The sequence below is a fragment of the Physella acuta genome, unplaced genomic scaffold, assembly GCF_028476545.2.
Source record: "Physella acuta isolate Inbredline_101_S28 unplaced genomic scaffold, ASM2847654v3 ptg000600l, whole genome shotgun sequence".
NCBI classification, from domain to species: Eukaryota; Metazoa; Mollusca; class Gastropoda; family Physidae; genus Physella; species Physella acuta.
Window position 1 is genome coordinate 817,130 of NW_026732119.1, and position 15,243 is coordinate 832,372.

Below are 15,243 nucleotides of genomic sequence, written 5' to 3' on the forward strand. Positions count from 1 at the left end.
ACTAAATCTTGGATTGAAGTCGCTATTTATTTTACTAAAAAGTAAACACATGATATGACGTCACTATTCCCACAAAGTTTAGTCAATGTTTTAAAATTTTAAAATTAATATGGTTAATCTACCTATGAATAAATCAATACATTAATTAACGTCTTTAAATAAATGTGTGATTAACACTGTCTGAAAAAAGTTGTTCTCTACCTACAGTTCTCCATATAGCTTAGATCCTCTACAGCAGGCAATTAGATAATCTGATAAATAATATCCAAAGAAAAAAAAAGAGTATTCGACGAATCGATCGAGACACCAGTGTTGCCTCTCTTTTATATATTTACCTAATTTTATGTCCTCTTATTTTAATTATTTTTCTGTTGTTACAAACAAACAAGTAATCACATACCCGTGTTCCCACCTCTTGTCTTTTCATTACAAACTTTTGCAAGCATCTTTGTAATCCAACTAGCAACATCACCAGGCAGGCACTAGATTGGAATCTCCAAGGAAATAGGAAAGTAGGTAGGTCTATACAAGCTAGGAAAATATCGGTTGTAGATGAAGCAGAAGCAGTCGGTATATCAAGGACCTAACTAGGAAAAATCACCAACAACCGGTGATGATGGAGTAGTGTGGTTGCGTCCCTTTGTACCGCAATGATGATAATAATTGTGTCCATTGATTTATCGTCCTTTAAACTTTCGTCTACTCGTTTGTAAACGTATACGTGAGGTAAACGCATACATTTTAATAAATTAAAACATGTATATACGTATACATAGTATGTAATATCCTAGGTAATATGTTATTTTATGTTTATTTAATATGTTGTGATTACATGCCAAAAAAAATGTTAATTTTTGAAAAAAATAGTGTCTATTTTTAAAACGTAAGTTTCCTCCATTTCTATATTTTAAATTACCAGGGGAGATCACACAACTATGTATTTGAGATTATTTAAATATCAATAGTTTTATTTGTTTTACAAACATTTTTTGCAATCAAAAATGTTTATAAACTTTATTTTATAAACATTTAACGAAATATGTTATAATATATATATTTGTATGTAAAATAAGTAAAACATTTACTTTTATTTTAATTATACAACCCATGACTATATGAACTACTTTAGCTATAGTAATTCTAAAATTAGAGTATCTTATTGTTGAGGTTTTAAGACGAAGTTTTGAAATCATTTTCTCCCACTTTATATTTCTGATATCTGTTTCGGTTTTCTGATTCTTCCAAAAATCTGTAACGGGCAGCCGAATACATTTCTTGTAGTGCTCCATCCAAGCGCCTTCCTTCTATTCTCCCCACCGCCACCAGCCCCGCATTATATTTGATAGACCGTTGGGGTCAACCGTGTATGACGTCCACAAGGAGGAGGAGGAGATAGGGGGGGGGGGGGTCGAATAAAGTAGATTCTTGTGGACGAGCGTGAACGGACGGACGAAGGGAGGGCGTTGTGTGCTTATGGTCATTCTTGCCGTCCACGTGTTGGACCCCGGAAAAAAAAAAAAAAAACAACAGAATGCGATTCAAATTAATTTATAAACATAAAACTAGTGAAACATAGGTTTAAGAGGCAACTAGATCCAGGCCCTAATAGATTGCGTAACCTAATCACAGAAAGCTAAATCATTATTTTTAATCAAAGCCTAAGACGACGTAGACGTACCTGTTGTCGTCTGAGATTCTGTTTAAAATGTACTGTGTGTGTTGTATGTCGACTGGCTTTTGTGATGTTTAATATTTTGCTTGTACGAAAAATGTATAAGGAAATGATAAAAAAAAACAAATTTGACATGTATAAACTAATACATCTGTAACTGCATAGTTAATATATTTTACATATTTATTTAATATGCTGCAATTACACATCAAAGTTGACAATTTAAAAACAAATATCTACTTTTAAAACTTGTATTTGTTACTTCTATTTCTAAATTTTAAACTACCAAAAGAGATCACATAACTACGTTCTTAAAAGTCTTGTTAAAACCAATAATTTCTTTACGTATACAATTATTCATTTACGCAATGATATATATTATTTTTTTTAAATTAAAACAAAATATATTTATGATTCAGCACTTACAGTTTATAATTTTTTTCATGAATCAAATCATAAACTTTTATGTTTATTTTTATAATAAAACATTTAACTTATTAGCTACGTAATATGTATTTACCGGGATATTAAGTTTCAACAATGTTACCATAATATCTTACATCTAGTATGATTTATATAAAATAATTTTCCCATTTTTTTCATGCCATCATTTTCGGTTCTATGATGCTTTAAAAATATTAAGTAACGGGCAGCCGAGTCCATTGCTTGAGGTCCTCCATCTAAGTTCGTCAATGACTTCCCCACATCCTCCCTCCTGTCACAGAGCCCAACATGAAGGTTTTTGATAGACAGCTCGTGGTACATGTCCATACTACATGAGTTGTTTTGTTTTTAAGATACTTAGACGGATAGAAACAGGGAACAATCGCATTAGTGATTATTCTACGGATCTCTACGTTTCCTATTTGATCTATGCATGAGATCCCTAAGCCATTTTTTTATTTGATCTGTAGCTCGTGTATCCGTCTCTGGGGAACTGAACATATTTTATAATCACATAGATACACACATCATAATTAACATGACTTAACACAATAATTAAACGCATAACCGTACACAATTTAAAACTCATTTGCTTACTATTGGTTATAACTAAAACTAAAATAAACCTTTACATACATACACCTCTAAAAACATCTAAAGATAAAAGTATTGATCAGCAAACAAAAAAAAAAGTTCATGTAATCTTACTAAATTTTGAATACATCTTTTTTTTTTAAATATGGCAAGCAAAAAAATTATAGTTACATTTGTAAAAAATAAAGCCGTTTGTGAACCATCGATTACACTCTTTTTTTTTATTTTTGTATCAAATATAAGCTGTCAAAAAGCCGTTAAATTTTTTTTTTTTTTTTTTAAATTCAAATATTTTCAAACACTGCCCTCAATCTCACCTTGAAGTCAACTGGCATGGCCAGGTAGCATAAAAACTTTAAAATTCACAACAATTGTTTTCCAAGACAAAAATATACAAAAGTGATATATGATGTATAGCGTAGTTTTGTATTAAATATTAAATAATATAACAACCCCAATCACCACAACACTCTGACTATACTAATCCAACTTAAAAATAAATGTGTTGCTAAATTACTATTATATTACTAGTAATATAATGTAGAATGTAAATGCACACAATGCAAATAAAAAAAAAGTAATTTAATAAAACTAAAAGAATAAGTCAAACGTAAATCTCTTAGGGTTAAATTTAGTTTTATTGTAGAAGTAAAAGTAAAGGCAATTAAACAAGAATTGAAAAGAAAATGACGGACATAGCTATCTACCCCTGTATCTTATTTAGATATGATTAATAGACAATGTATCCAGATGTACCAGCTACATTCAGATTTAATTAACAAAAAATGAAACACATATAAGCCAAACATATGATGCACAGAGTTTCTTCTAGGCATCTCTTCGGGGGGGGGGGGCTTAGCCCCCCCCGAAAAATCTTTACCGCCCCCCCCGAACGAAATGAAATGTATATAATTTATATAGAAAATATATACTTTTAACAGTTTCCGCCCCCCCCCCCCCGAAGAAAATCTACCGCCCCCCCCCCCGAAAATTTCAAGTGTCCCCCCGGAGAAAAAAGTCTGGAAGAAACACTGATGTTGCATGACACAGCACGTACACGCTTTATGTAATGTATTCATAGCACTACATTTGTTATTAAGTTACACATAAATAGTATACATTTCATTATTTAAAACTACACGACAACGGTAAAATGCTAAAAACTATAACAATTTATCCTAACACAATGCATTTAACTGTCAAATACCTTTCAAATAAGTAAATTGCACTGATGTATCATTTAAAATATTTTATTTTTGTATGTGCATTATAAAATTACTCAATACATTTCACTTAAAATAGCTTACATTTTAACACTATCAATATCACTAAATTGACTTGCTAAAGACGCACATTGGAATACAGCTGTTAGGGCGTGTTCTACACGGCCCCTAGTAAACACTAGTCATTATAGTTTTCATAATGGTGATTGGGCGTGTTTTTATGGCATGTTGTGAATACAAGTCATTATATGTAAAACAAATCTTTTTGATGTTTGGAAACAGTTTAATCTAAATTATAAAGGATTTTTTTAAATACTTTAATCGTTCATTTATGTGAGTAAAAAATTGTTATGGAAATTACGAGTACATTTACAGACATTAAGTTAACGTTTGAAAAAATGCAATTGCACATTTTGAATAAGCTAAAATAAGCATCGTTAATCTCGTTTCATAAATCACCATTTGAAATATGACCTTTACCACAGTAGTTTACCTTTGGTGTTGATATGCATCAATGGTATTTTTTCAAGGCATGTGTTTCTTATTTCAGTTATGTGAGGTCCTGGAATCAGTTCGCAGCTTGTGTACATTATATTTAGAACAATGTTGATGTGTTCCTTAATTCTCGGAACGATTTTCTAGTGTACATTCATAAAAGTGCAATCCACCCTTATGATCCAGTGATTGACGCTAATGGAACGAAGTGATCTAGCGGTAGAGATGGACTGCTAACCCGTAAGTCTCGAGTTGGAATCCGACTTTAAGTCAGTAGACCGTCCCTGAGTACCTAACTCACTTTAGGGAAAGTAAATGCGGCTGTACATAGTGCTGACCACACTATCCCTTCATATGCCGAGGTCACAGAAACAAGTGAACTCTACTTCACTTGTCCTATAGACCGTCAGGTTTGAAAAGGGAACTTTAGTTTAATATTCATGCTACTTGATCCTACTATAAAAGTAATATGTTTTGACTACTTTAGTACCCATGTAGTTTTTAAATAAATCAAACTTTTTTGAGGTACCAAGAAAAAATAGGAAAATGTCAGGAAGTTAATATTAAATGTATCTCTCTTTTTAAAAAAACAAGTAATTAAAAAAAGTCTAGTGACAATTTTAGCGCAATTTCCTTATGTTATCTAAAAATAGCTCTGTCGTAGCGTAAATCAAGAGCAGGGTTAGTAAAACCATTGGTTAGTTATTAAAATGTTTTTTATTAAATTTTTTTTCCAGTATTTTACATGTTTTATTTACAATAGAGTAACATGACTAAAAACCATTGCGCGCCTAGCTACCGAACGTGATGTCGCAGCCATTGAACGTAATGGCGCAGCTATTGAACGTGATGACGCGTGTGGTGTGGTTGGATAAACATGCTACTAATTCGGTCCAAATTTTAATTAATTCAAACAAAAAAATGTGTGACCGAACGAAAGGATATTTTTGAAAACTTTCTTCGGCAATATTGTTCTAAATTATGGCAGGCATCGATTGGTAAATGTTTCAAGTCGCTAAGTGGTCTGGTTGCCGAGATATGGGCCAAAAACTGCAATTTTTTCGAAGTTTTTTGGCTTTTCCGGAAAATCCATGAAAGAAACCCGGAATTTTTTGGCCTATGTTCATCCTGGTAACTTGCTTAACATAATTGCTTTGAAACTAGTCATCGATATTGCTTCGTTGAGGAGGAGATACGACTTATTCCCACATATACACACATTCCCAGAAAAGACGAGTTAATAAACGCAATTCTCCAGAATGGAAATTGCGCTAAAAAATTATATATTTTTAAACATTTGGTTAATGTTCTGCAATAAACAGATAAAATTACATTTTTAAAACTTTAAATATATTAAACTATGTATTTAATAAATTTTGAAATTCATGTTAATTGCAATTTTTAATTTTAAAATACAACAATCCTTTTTTTTTGTTTATTTTATTGCAATGTAGTGTATTTATATTGTACATCATTTTAACAACAAATGTGTATGTTGTTTCCCTTTATTTTCTACTTTTAGAAATCGGAAATAAAACGTATTAATAAATAATTCTATTTTCAACACAGCAGTATTTTCTAAAAGTTCAAACAATTATAGAATACATTAAAAACAAGTTAATAAAAAGTCTAGTGACAATTTAAGCGCAAATTCCTTATGTTATCCCAAACAATTTTTAATTTTTTGTGACCGAACGAAAGGATATTTTTTTGCGCTAAAAAAAAGACAACTATATTAACCTATATCAACGGAAATAGTTTTATTTTAACGAGTATGCCTACACGATGCTCATTTTTTAAAAAAAATCATCCTAGGCCTACACGATGCTCAGTTTTAAAAAAGTAGTAATTAATTTTTTGTGACCGAACGAAAGGATATTTTTGAAAACTTTCTTCGGCAATATTGTTCAAAATTACGGCAGGAATCGATTGGTAAATGTTTCAAGTCGCTAATTGGTCTGGTTGCCTAGATATTGGCCAAAAACTGCATTTTTTCGAGGTTGTTTCGCTTTTCCGGGAAATCCAGGAAAAAATTCCTGGAATTTTTTTAGCCCACAATCATCATCGGAACTTGCTTAACATATTTGCTTTGGAATAAGTCCTCGATATTGCTTCGTTGAGGAGGAGATACGACTTAAAGCTGCGGACACACATCCACCCATTCATTCATTCATTCATCCACCCAGAAATAACGAGTTAATAATCGCAATTATCCGTATGGAAATTGCGCTAAACACATTTGCGAAACATACAAGATTACTTTAAAGAGGACTAACATTTCAACTTGGATGCTTGTAGACACTATGACTTTCACATGTTTTTAATATCCCAAATGGATGAGGCAAAGCATTATACACGGGTGCCTTTATGTCCTAACTTCGATTACAGTGCTATACCCAGCCGCCTTTATTTACCTAACATGGTTACAGTGCTATACCCAGCCGCCTTTATTTACCTAACATGGTTACAGTGCTATACCCAGCCGCCTTTATTTACCTAACATGGTTACAGTGCTATACCCAGCCGCCTTTATTTACCTAACATGGTTACAGTGCTATACCCAGCCGCCTTTATTTACCTAACATGGTTACAGTGCTATACCCAGCCGCCTTTATTTACCTAACATGGTTACAGTGCTATACCCAGCCGCTTTTATTTACCTAACATGGTTACAGTGCTATACCCAGCCGCCTTTATTTACCTAACATGGTTACAGTGCTATACCCAGCCGCCTTAGTTCCCCTAACGAGAGTGATATCACTATGTCCAGTCGCCTAGGGTTAGGTACCAATCAAGGATGGGTGGATTCAGATCTGATAGAACCAGGATTCGAACTCGAGATTAGTGCCCTAGCGCTCGACCACGACATCACTATACGCTATACGATAACGTAAAAAAATAACGATATAATTAGATAGAGTAAGAATAGCTGATACAATTAGATATGGTAAGGATAATCTATGCATCATGATAGTATTAACATTTAAAGAAGAATCAATGTGACGTGGTTTTCTGTTTACCCACACCTCCATCTAGTTTATATCCCGATGTAGATCTCCAATAACCACTTCAAATATTTTATACAACACAACAGCTAACCACTTCAAATATTTTATACAACACAACAGCTAACCACTTCAAATATTTTATACAACACAACAGCTAACCTCTTCAAATATTTTATACAACACAACTGCTACAACCTAGATTGTGTGTGAGAGTCATCGGTACGTCTTTGGTTCTCTTGTCTCAAAGTTATGCCAACTACTACCCTCAGTAAGTCTATATTAAAATATCTTATCCAGTCCCTGACGTTCTCCAAGCATCCTCTTCTTTCTCTCTACCGTCTTCTTCCGCTGGCATCGTTCCCTGTAAATATCTTTTAAAAAAGGGTTGCATCGTTTTCCGTGTTCACACCATCTTTCCTTATTTAACCTTGAACACGTTAATCGAATCTTCAAAAAAACACCTATCGCAAATGGTCTATAAATAAACTACATGAAAATAAACACATATCTTTTCTGTAGTTTGAGTGTCTACACCTGGCGTCAATGTGAGAAGACTAGCATGACTCTTTACAGACTATAAAATCATTCTTTTGAAATTTGAAAGATGCATTTAATAAAAAGTCTCTGGATTTGAACTCGTAACTTCTCACATCTGAAGCGAGGATCACCGAGCTTTGATCAATTCCGAGAGTGAACTAATGTATGCAATCAAGGGGAACTACTATAATAATACACTGACGGATCTATGCACCGTTATCTCGCTTTATACAACTTTAGTAGAGAGACTAATTAATACGGTGATTTGATATGTTTCTTAATATTTTCAAAACGATATTTTCTCTTCAACTAATCAGCAGTCATTACACTTCACCTGTTTATCTTGTTTAATTAACAAATGAGAAGTAACTAAAGCAGATTTAGAATAATTGTATTCAAAGTTTAACAATATAATGTAAATGAATTTATTTTCTTCTTTTAGCTTTTTAATATTAAATAACGATAGGTGTATACATACATTTTAAAGTATGTATTTATGCAATGGATTAACTTGCTCATTTGCATACATTTAATTAAATCTGTGTACATCTGACAATGTTCTTTTTTGTGTGAAAAGCATTCAATAATATATCGATGGTTTAAACACAAACTCTACAAATATCTAGTCCTAAACTAAAAATAAAAGTTTTATAATTGAAACGTTTTGAGATTAAAAAAATAAATTGAAACACTTTAAGATAAAAAAAAAAACTTTTCAATTTAAGTAGACTTTAACACAACCCACCTAGCTAAACACTAAGTAATTGTCAACTATTTTTAAGTTTTTAGTTCTCACACTGTTTTAAATAGTAAAGTATCTGAAACTATAACATATAAGTGAGTTAAACACAAACATCCCAACAAATTAAAACATTTCTAACATGTATACTCGTATATATAGTATGTAACAGCCTAAGTGATATTTTATTATATGTTTATTTAGTATGTTGTGATTACACTTCAAAATGTAAAGTTATTTTTTTTAAATATTGTCTATTTTTAAATCGCATTAAAGTTTCTTCCATTTGTAAATTTTAAATTACCAGGGGAGGTCACACAACTAAATTTTAAAGTCTTGTAAATACCAATAGTTTTATTTGTTATATAAAACATTTTTGCTAAAAAATGTGTGTAGACTTATTTTTATGAACCAACGAGCAGCTTTTTATGACATTCTTTCCACAATATATATATATATATTCATTTTAAAAAGTAACAATTTTACTTTCAGTTTAATTATAAAACCAATGATTTTATAAAGTACTTAAGCTATAGTAATGCGAAATTACAATTTTGAATCACTATTATCATACTAGAAAAGAAGATTTTAAAACACATTTTCTCCAACTGATTTCATCTACTTTATTCCACTGATATCTTTTATCGTTTAACTTCTCTTCTCCCCAACGTCACCAGCCCAAAATTATATTTGATATACCGTTGGGGTCAACCATGTATGACGTCCACAAGGAGGAGGAGAGGGGGGGGTCGAATAAAGTAGACTCTTGTGGACGAGTGGGGGGTTGGAGGTCATTCTGGCCGTCCACATGTTGGACCGCGGACAAAAACAACACACTGCGTTTCAAGTTAATTTTTAAACATTTAAAACAACTGAAACATTGGTTTAAGAGGCAACTGCATCCAGGTTCTTAACAGGAACCAATCGCATTAGTGATTATTCTACGGACCTCTACATTTCCTATTTGATCTGTGCATGAGATCTCTAAGTCATCTTTCATTCATCGCTACTGGATCAGTCTCTCGCTGTCTGAATACATTTTATTATTGCTAAGATGCAAACATCTTAATTTACATGAACTTACACAATAATTAAACGCATTCCTGAAGATAACGAACGTACATACTCCTTTAAAAACATTCAACTACACTTTTTTTTTCTCTTTAAATTTAACATTTGGTTTCACCCCCAACCCTTGGTGATAGCTTTAAAGTGTTCACAGTTAATATTGACGAGGTGTATCTATTGTCGGTTATTAATATAGCTGCTTTTTCTATATTTAACATATATAATCCCCTCTCCCCCTAGTAGGGATTTTTAATTTGTAATTAACCATTAATTTAACAGGAAATAATTAATTTTAATCTTAATATATTTTGCAATTATCGTTGTTACCAGTTCAGCAACCCCGCTATGCCTCTAGTTAAAAGTTTGCTACCATTAACGTAACTAGCTACTGTTAAGTAAATTCAAATAGTGACATATTAATCGTGTCTGCACTTTTATGCTTTGTTAACATTTTTTTAACGAGTTATTATCGGTAACTTAATTGTATATTTAATTATCGTTACAGCGCGGGTTGGAAGTGGAGATTAGCTCCCACTCCAAGGTGGAGATAAGCTCCCACTTTATGGTGAGTATAAGCTCCAAATTCACGGCTGAAATAAGCTCCAACTTCAATGTAAATATAAGCTAATTCTTCAAGGTGAGAATAAGCTCTCACTTAACGTTGGGAATAAGCTCTAAATTCACTAGGGTAATACGCTTCCACTTCAAAGTGGGGATACGCTTCCATTTCACAGTGAGGATTAGCTCCAACTAAATGCCCCCAGCATCCAACGTCACTAAAAACTTCTGACAACCAGATCCAGCTCTTGACCTACACGTGTGGCCCAGTCTCTGAGCCCGGCCAATCGCATTTTAAACAAACATTACAAGGGGAAGACAAGTAATATTATGCTAAGGTATTTCGATTTTAAATTGGATTGTTTTAAATTAAAAAACATTTCTATTTCTTACATAGTTCATTATAGGTTTCTACAAAAACATGATGTAATGTTTAGAGAGGCCTACAGAACAGAGTTAAGAGTTAAGTTAAAACTAGGCTTAGTGTTGGTTTTGGTTTTAGCGCTTGGTTGCATTCGTTATTTAACTTTGATGTTAAAGTAAGTAATACTATTTATGTGAGAATGCAAAATGCTAGGATTCGTGTTTTACGTTTGATGTTAGGGTTAAACGTTTAAACTAGAGACACGTTTGGTTTACCTTGTAGTTAGTGTTTGATGTATGTAACGTACTTAGCTTAGTGTATACCCTGTATAGATGAATGTTTTATATGTCATCGGGACTATATGGTAATTATAATGTTAAGACAAGACTTTCGGACAGGCAAAGAGGCAGTGACCTAATTATAAGTTAAGATTTTTACGGCAGAATGTAAGAGATGAAACGCTAATCTTCTGTTTTTATCGGCGTTGTTTTATAGACTTGAATATATTGTGATCATACTGTAATATATCCTCCGCATAATTATTAAGATAAAGAAATTGTTTACATATTGTACATTTAATTAGTATGATTACTATGTTTTGACAAGTTGGAAAAAGCATATAGTTTCAAATATGTAGCTTCTTTATTTTAGGAAAGTAGGTGTACTTTCAATGTAGTAAAATAAATTAACCTTTCCTACAATGCACCGCCCTTTTCTCGTAAACATAAATTTTAATTCTTCTCTACAACACAGCAATGTTGCAACTTGATGGATCTGTATTATCTGGGTTTCTTTTTGTTACTTTCCATATCATAGTTTAATTGAAAGTAAGGGAAACAACGTAAAATTAAGTTATCAAATTTACAAAAATACCGATGCCTCAGTGGAAATATAATAATTATGTAAATCCTAGTTGATTTTGTTTTCTTTTCTATAAGTATTAATAAACTTTATGTATTACTTTTGCCTGTCTTTAAAAGTTTATTGATTTTAATAGAAAAAAATATATTCCTAATTAAATTACGAAACTTGTAATTATTTAAGATAACTTGTCTTTAATAAAATGAATTCTCTATGTTTGATGAATAGAACTGAACTATCATTGGTGTGCTTCAAAATATGTATACAAGATTTCTTGTGTTAATGAATTTACTCGCACGCAAGGGTCGTAACCTGCGGCTCGCGAGTTGCATTCGGTTCTTTTGATGTCAACATGCGGATTTCTATAAGTATATTCTTTTATTATAGAAACTAAAAAAAAATATACTGTAAAAAAACAAAAACTTTAAACAAAATTAAAAACAATGATAATAGGTGGAGTCGAGTGTACATGGATAGTTGACAGCCTAGGGCATTAGGCATTATGCCCAGCCCCACAACTATGCTGTGGCCAGACCCGTGGCAATGGTTCCAAGCTTTCCACTACCGAAGTGCGAATATAAATGTAAGTGGCTCTTTATAGTCTGGGAAATTTTGTAGATTGTAACGTTTGGCTCTTCCATCTCAAAAGGTTGCCGACCCCTGCTCGCACGAACCAAGCCAGCCTAACCATACTACTAATTGCTAGACACAAACACACGTACACACACGAACATACATGCAGTATGTATAGTGTGTGTCGCAACAAATGTCTTATAGCGATGCTTTGGGACAGTAAAGTTCCTTTTTCGATTCTGAATGTGCGAATGAAGTAGAGTCAGTCGGTGTCTGAGACTTTGGTATATGTAGCACAGCACTATGTATAGCGGCTTTTACTTTCTCTATCGTTGGTTACAGCACTATGTCCAGCCGCTAAAACTTCCCTTTCTACAACTTTTATTTCTGGATTTCCTCTCAGAAAATGTGTCCATTCAAGAACAAACTACAAAGCCGTAGCTGTTTGACGTTGATGTTTTCTGTCCTAGATGGGTTGCTGTCTCCAGCTATCGAGACTCATCTACTTAGCGGTTTAAACTAGGGACTTGTCGGTGAAGCAGTCATGAGCATTACCAGCCCGACCACTCCGACCCCCAGGAGTATTGATGATATGTTTCGTAACAGGTGACACTTTTAACCAAATATTTTCCTAGATATTGATGCAATATAGGCGCCTACTACCAAACGAACTGTTATATCATACAAAAATACTGTAATGCATAATGGATTTTGACATGTTTCTTTAAGATTTATATAAAGATTTTTAAAAGGCTTGAAAAGTGTATGTAATGATACTAGATTTTTAAAATATGGCAAGCGATATAATTATAGCTAGGTTAGCAAAAAACGTATAGCTGTTTGTTAACCATCGATTACAATCAGTTTCACATTATTAGAAAAATATAAGCTGATGAAAAGCCGTCTTGAATTAATTAATGATTAATTAATTAAATATACAATGTTTATTAAATTACAATTAAATTACTAGTAATTATTTGTTTAAATCATCGCTGTGTGCTAGGGTCTAACATCACATATGACACAAATCCAATTTGTACAATTTTATCTTTCATTAAAATCAAACCAAAAAAATAATTAATTTGCTTTCTTTCATAAAAATGTTGGTCTCTCATGAGATTTTTTTACATATTCTTTTTTTTCAACTTTAAACACGTGTATTAGTTGCTTTTCAATTTTAAATTACCATGGGAGGTCACACACTTATGTAAATACCTTTAGTTTCATTTGCTATACAGACATTCGTCCACATTTTTTTTTAATTTAAATTATTTATTTTTTAAAAAGCTACTTTTCCATGAAATACTTCTACAGTTTAATATTTTCCAATAAACAAATATAAGCTTTTTTTAGTTAAAGTAAAAAAAAAAAAACACTAAGTTTATTAGATACGTAAGCATTAGTCACGGGAAAATTAAAATGAAACAATACTATACATTTTACGGTGTAGCTAATCAAAGTTTTCTCATCATCTTAATTACACAGCAAGGCAAGACATACATAAAAGAGAGGATTGTGCTACAGATTTTAACAGGACATATGTAACAATCATTCCTAAAAGTATTACAGACAGGACACACATTATAAATTACATACTTATATCTTTACTCAACAGTGATTATAAAATATTGACAAAAACTTTAGTTAAGAAACTCGAACCTTTCATATCTAAATTAATACACCCCGATCAACAGTATAGCGTACCAGGTAGAAACATACACAACCACACGCACTTAACCAGAGACATCATACATTATAGCACGCAGAAAGACACACAACTAGCGGTTCTTAGCATCGACCAACAGAAAGCGTTCGACATAGTAGATCATACATGGTTAATAAAAACAATAGATGCTTACAACCTAGGACACTATTTTAAAACATGGATAAAAATAATATATATAACAATGCACATAATCATTTATTAATAAACAAAGTGTTACAAGCGCATTTCACATACAGAAATCAGTTAGACAAGGTTGTCCTTTATCTCCTCTAATATACATCCTTAGCTTAGAACCCCTACTAGAAAACATTAGACAGGACAACTCGATTAAAGGAATGTGCATTCTAAACGCGGTAGGCAAGAACATATTTGCATACGCAGACGACACTACTTTCTTAGTACAAACAGAAAAAAGCAATACAGGCGGTTATAGAAAAATTCAACAGCTTTGGGAAAGGAAGCCGGGGAAAAATAAACGCAGACAAATCAAAAGTATTTGGTATAGGTAAATGGAAAGGTGAAGATGATTATCACATATACATCACAATAACAGACAAATTCAGAATTTATGGTACCAGCAATCCCACAAAAGACGACCAAGAAACGTGGGTCACTCTTAAAAATAAAATAAATCTCATATTCAACTTGAGGTCTTTCTCGCACATGCGCACATAGTGTTTCCTTTTCTCCCTTTTCGGCTTCCGCTCTACACCAAGCGATCTTTAAAAAGGTTTTATCATCATGCGAAATGACGCAGGAGAATTCGTGAATCTGTTGATTCCTCGCAAATTCTCTGCTAGTAACCGCATCATTGGTGCCAAGGATCATGCTTCTATCCAGATCAACATTACAGAGGTTGATGAGACTACAGGCCGTATGACTGGATCTTACAAGACCTATGCTATCTGTGGGGCAATCAGACGAATGGGTGAATCTGATGATTCATTGATTAGACTCGCTAAACGACATGGCAACATAACTAGGAATTTTTAAAGGTACTCTTTTTTAATAAAATTCATGTAAAACTAAAAAAAAAAAAAGATTTCTACTTTTTTTTTCCTACCATATTTTTCAGTTTTCGGATGATTTAAAAAACAATTCTGTAAATGCCAGCCGAGTCAACTCCTTGAAGTCCTCCAACCAAATACGTCAATGTCTTCCTCGCATCCTCTCTCCTGTTACAAGTCCCTCAAGAAGGTTTTCGTTAGACGGTTAGTTCGTGGTACATGTCCATACTACCTGAGTTGTTTTTATTAGACTGCCTTCGTCTGACGCTAAAACAATACCGTAACCATAACATTACTATATTGGAGAAATCATTTAATCAACTACAATCATCATTATATTACTCCACCCCCCCCCCCCCCCCTTCTGTATTGTT

At 32.8% G+C, this 15,243-nt stretch overlaps 1 protein-coding gene across 1 annotated transcript; it reads left to right on the forward strand.

Annotated features, from left to right (window-relative positions):
• The first annotated feature begins 14,598 nt into the window (after positions 1 to 14,598).
• Positions 14,599 to 14,855, forward strand: LOC131947616 (small ribosomal subunit protein eS21-like). Its single transcript, XM_059308846.1, has one exon. It carries the CDS (start codon positions 14,604 to 14,606, stop codon positions 14,853 to 14,855), a length of 252 nt encoding a protein of 83 aa, XP_059164829.1. The 5' UTR covers positions 14,599 to 14,603.
• The last annotated feature ends 388 nt before the right edge of the window (positions 14,856 to 15,243 follow it).

What these genes read in the sequence shown, in the direction of transcription:
- LOC131947616 (XM_059308846.1), top strand. Translation starts at nt 14,604, where the DNA reads ATGCGAAATGACGCAGGAGAATTCGTGAATCTGTTGATTCCTCGCAAA.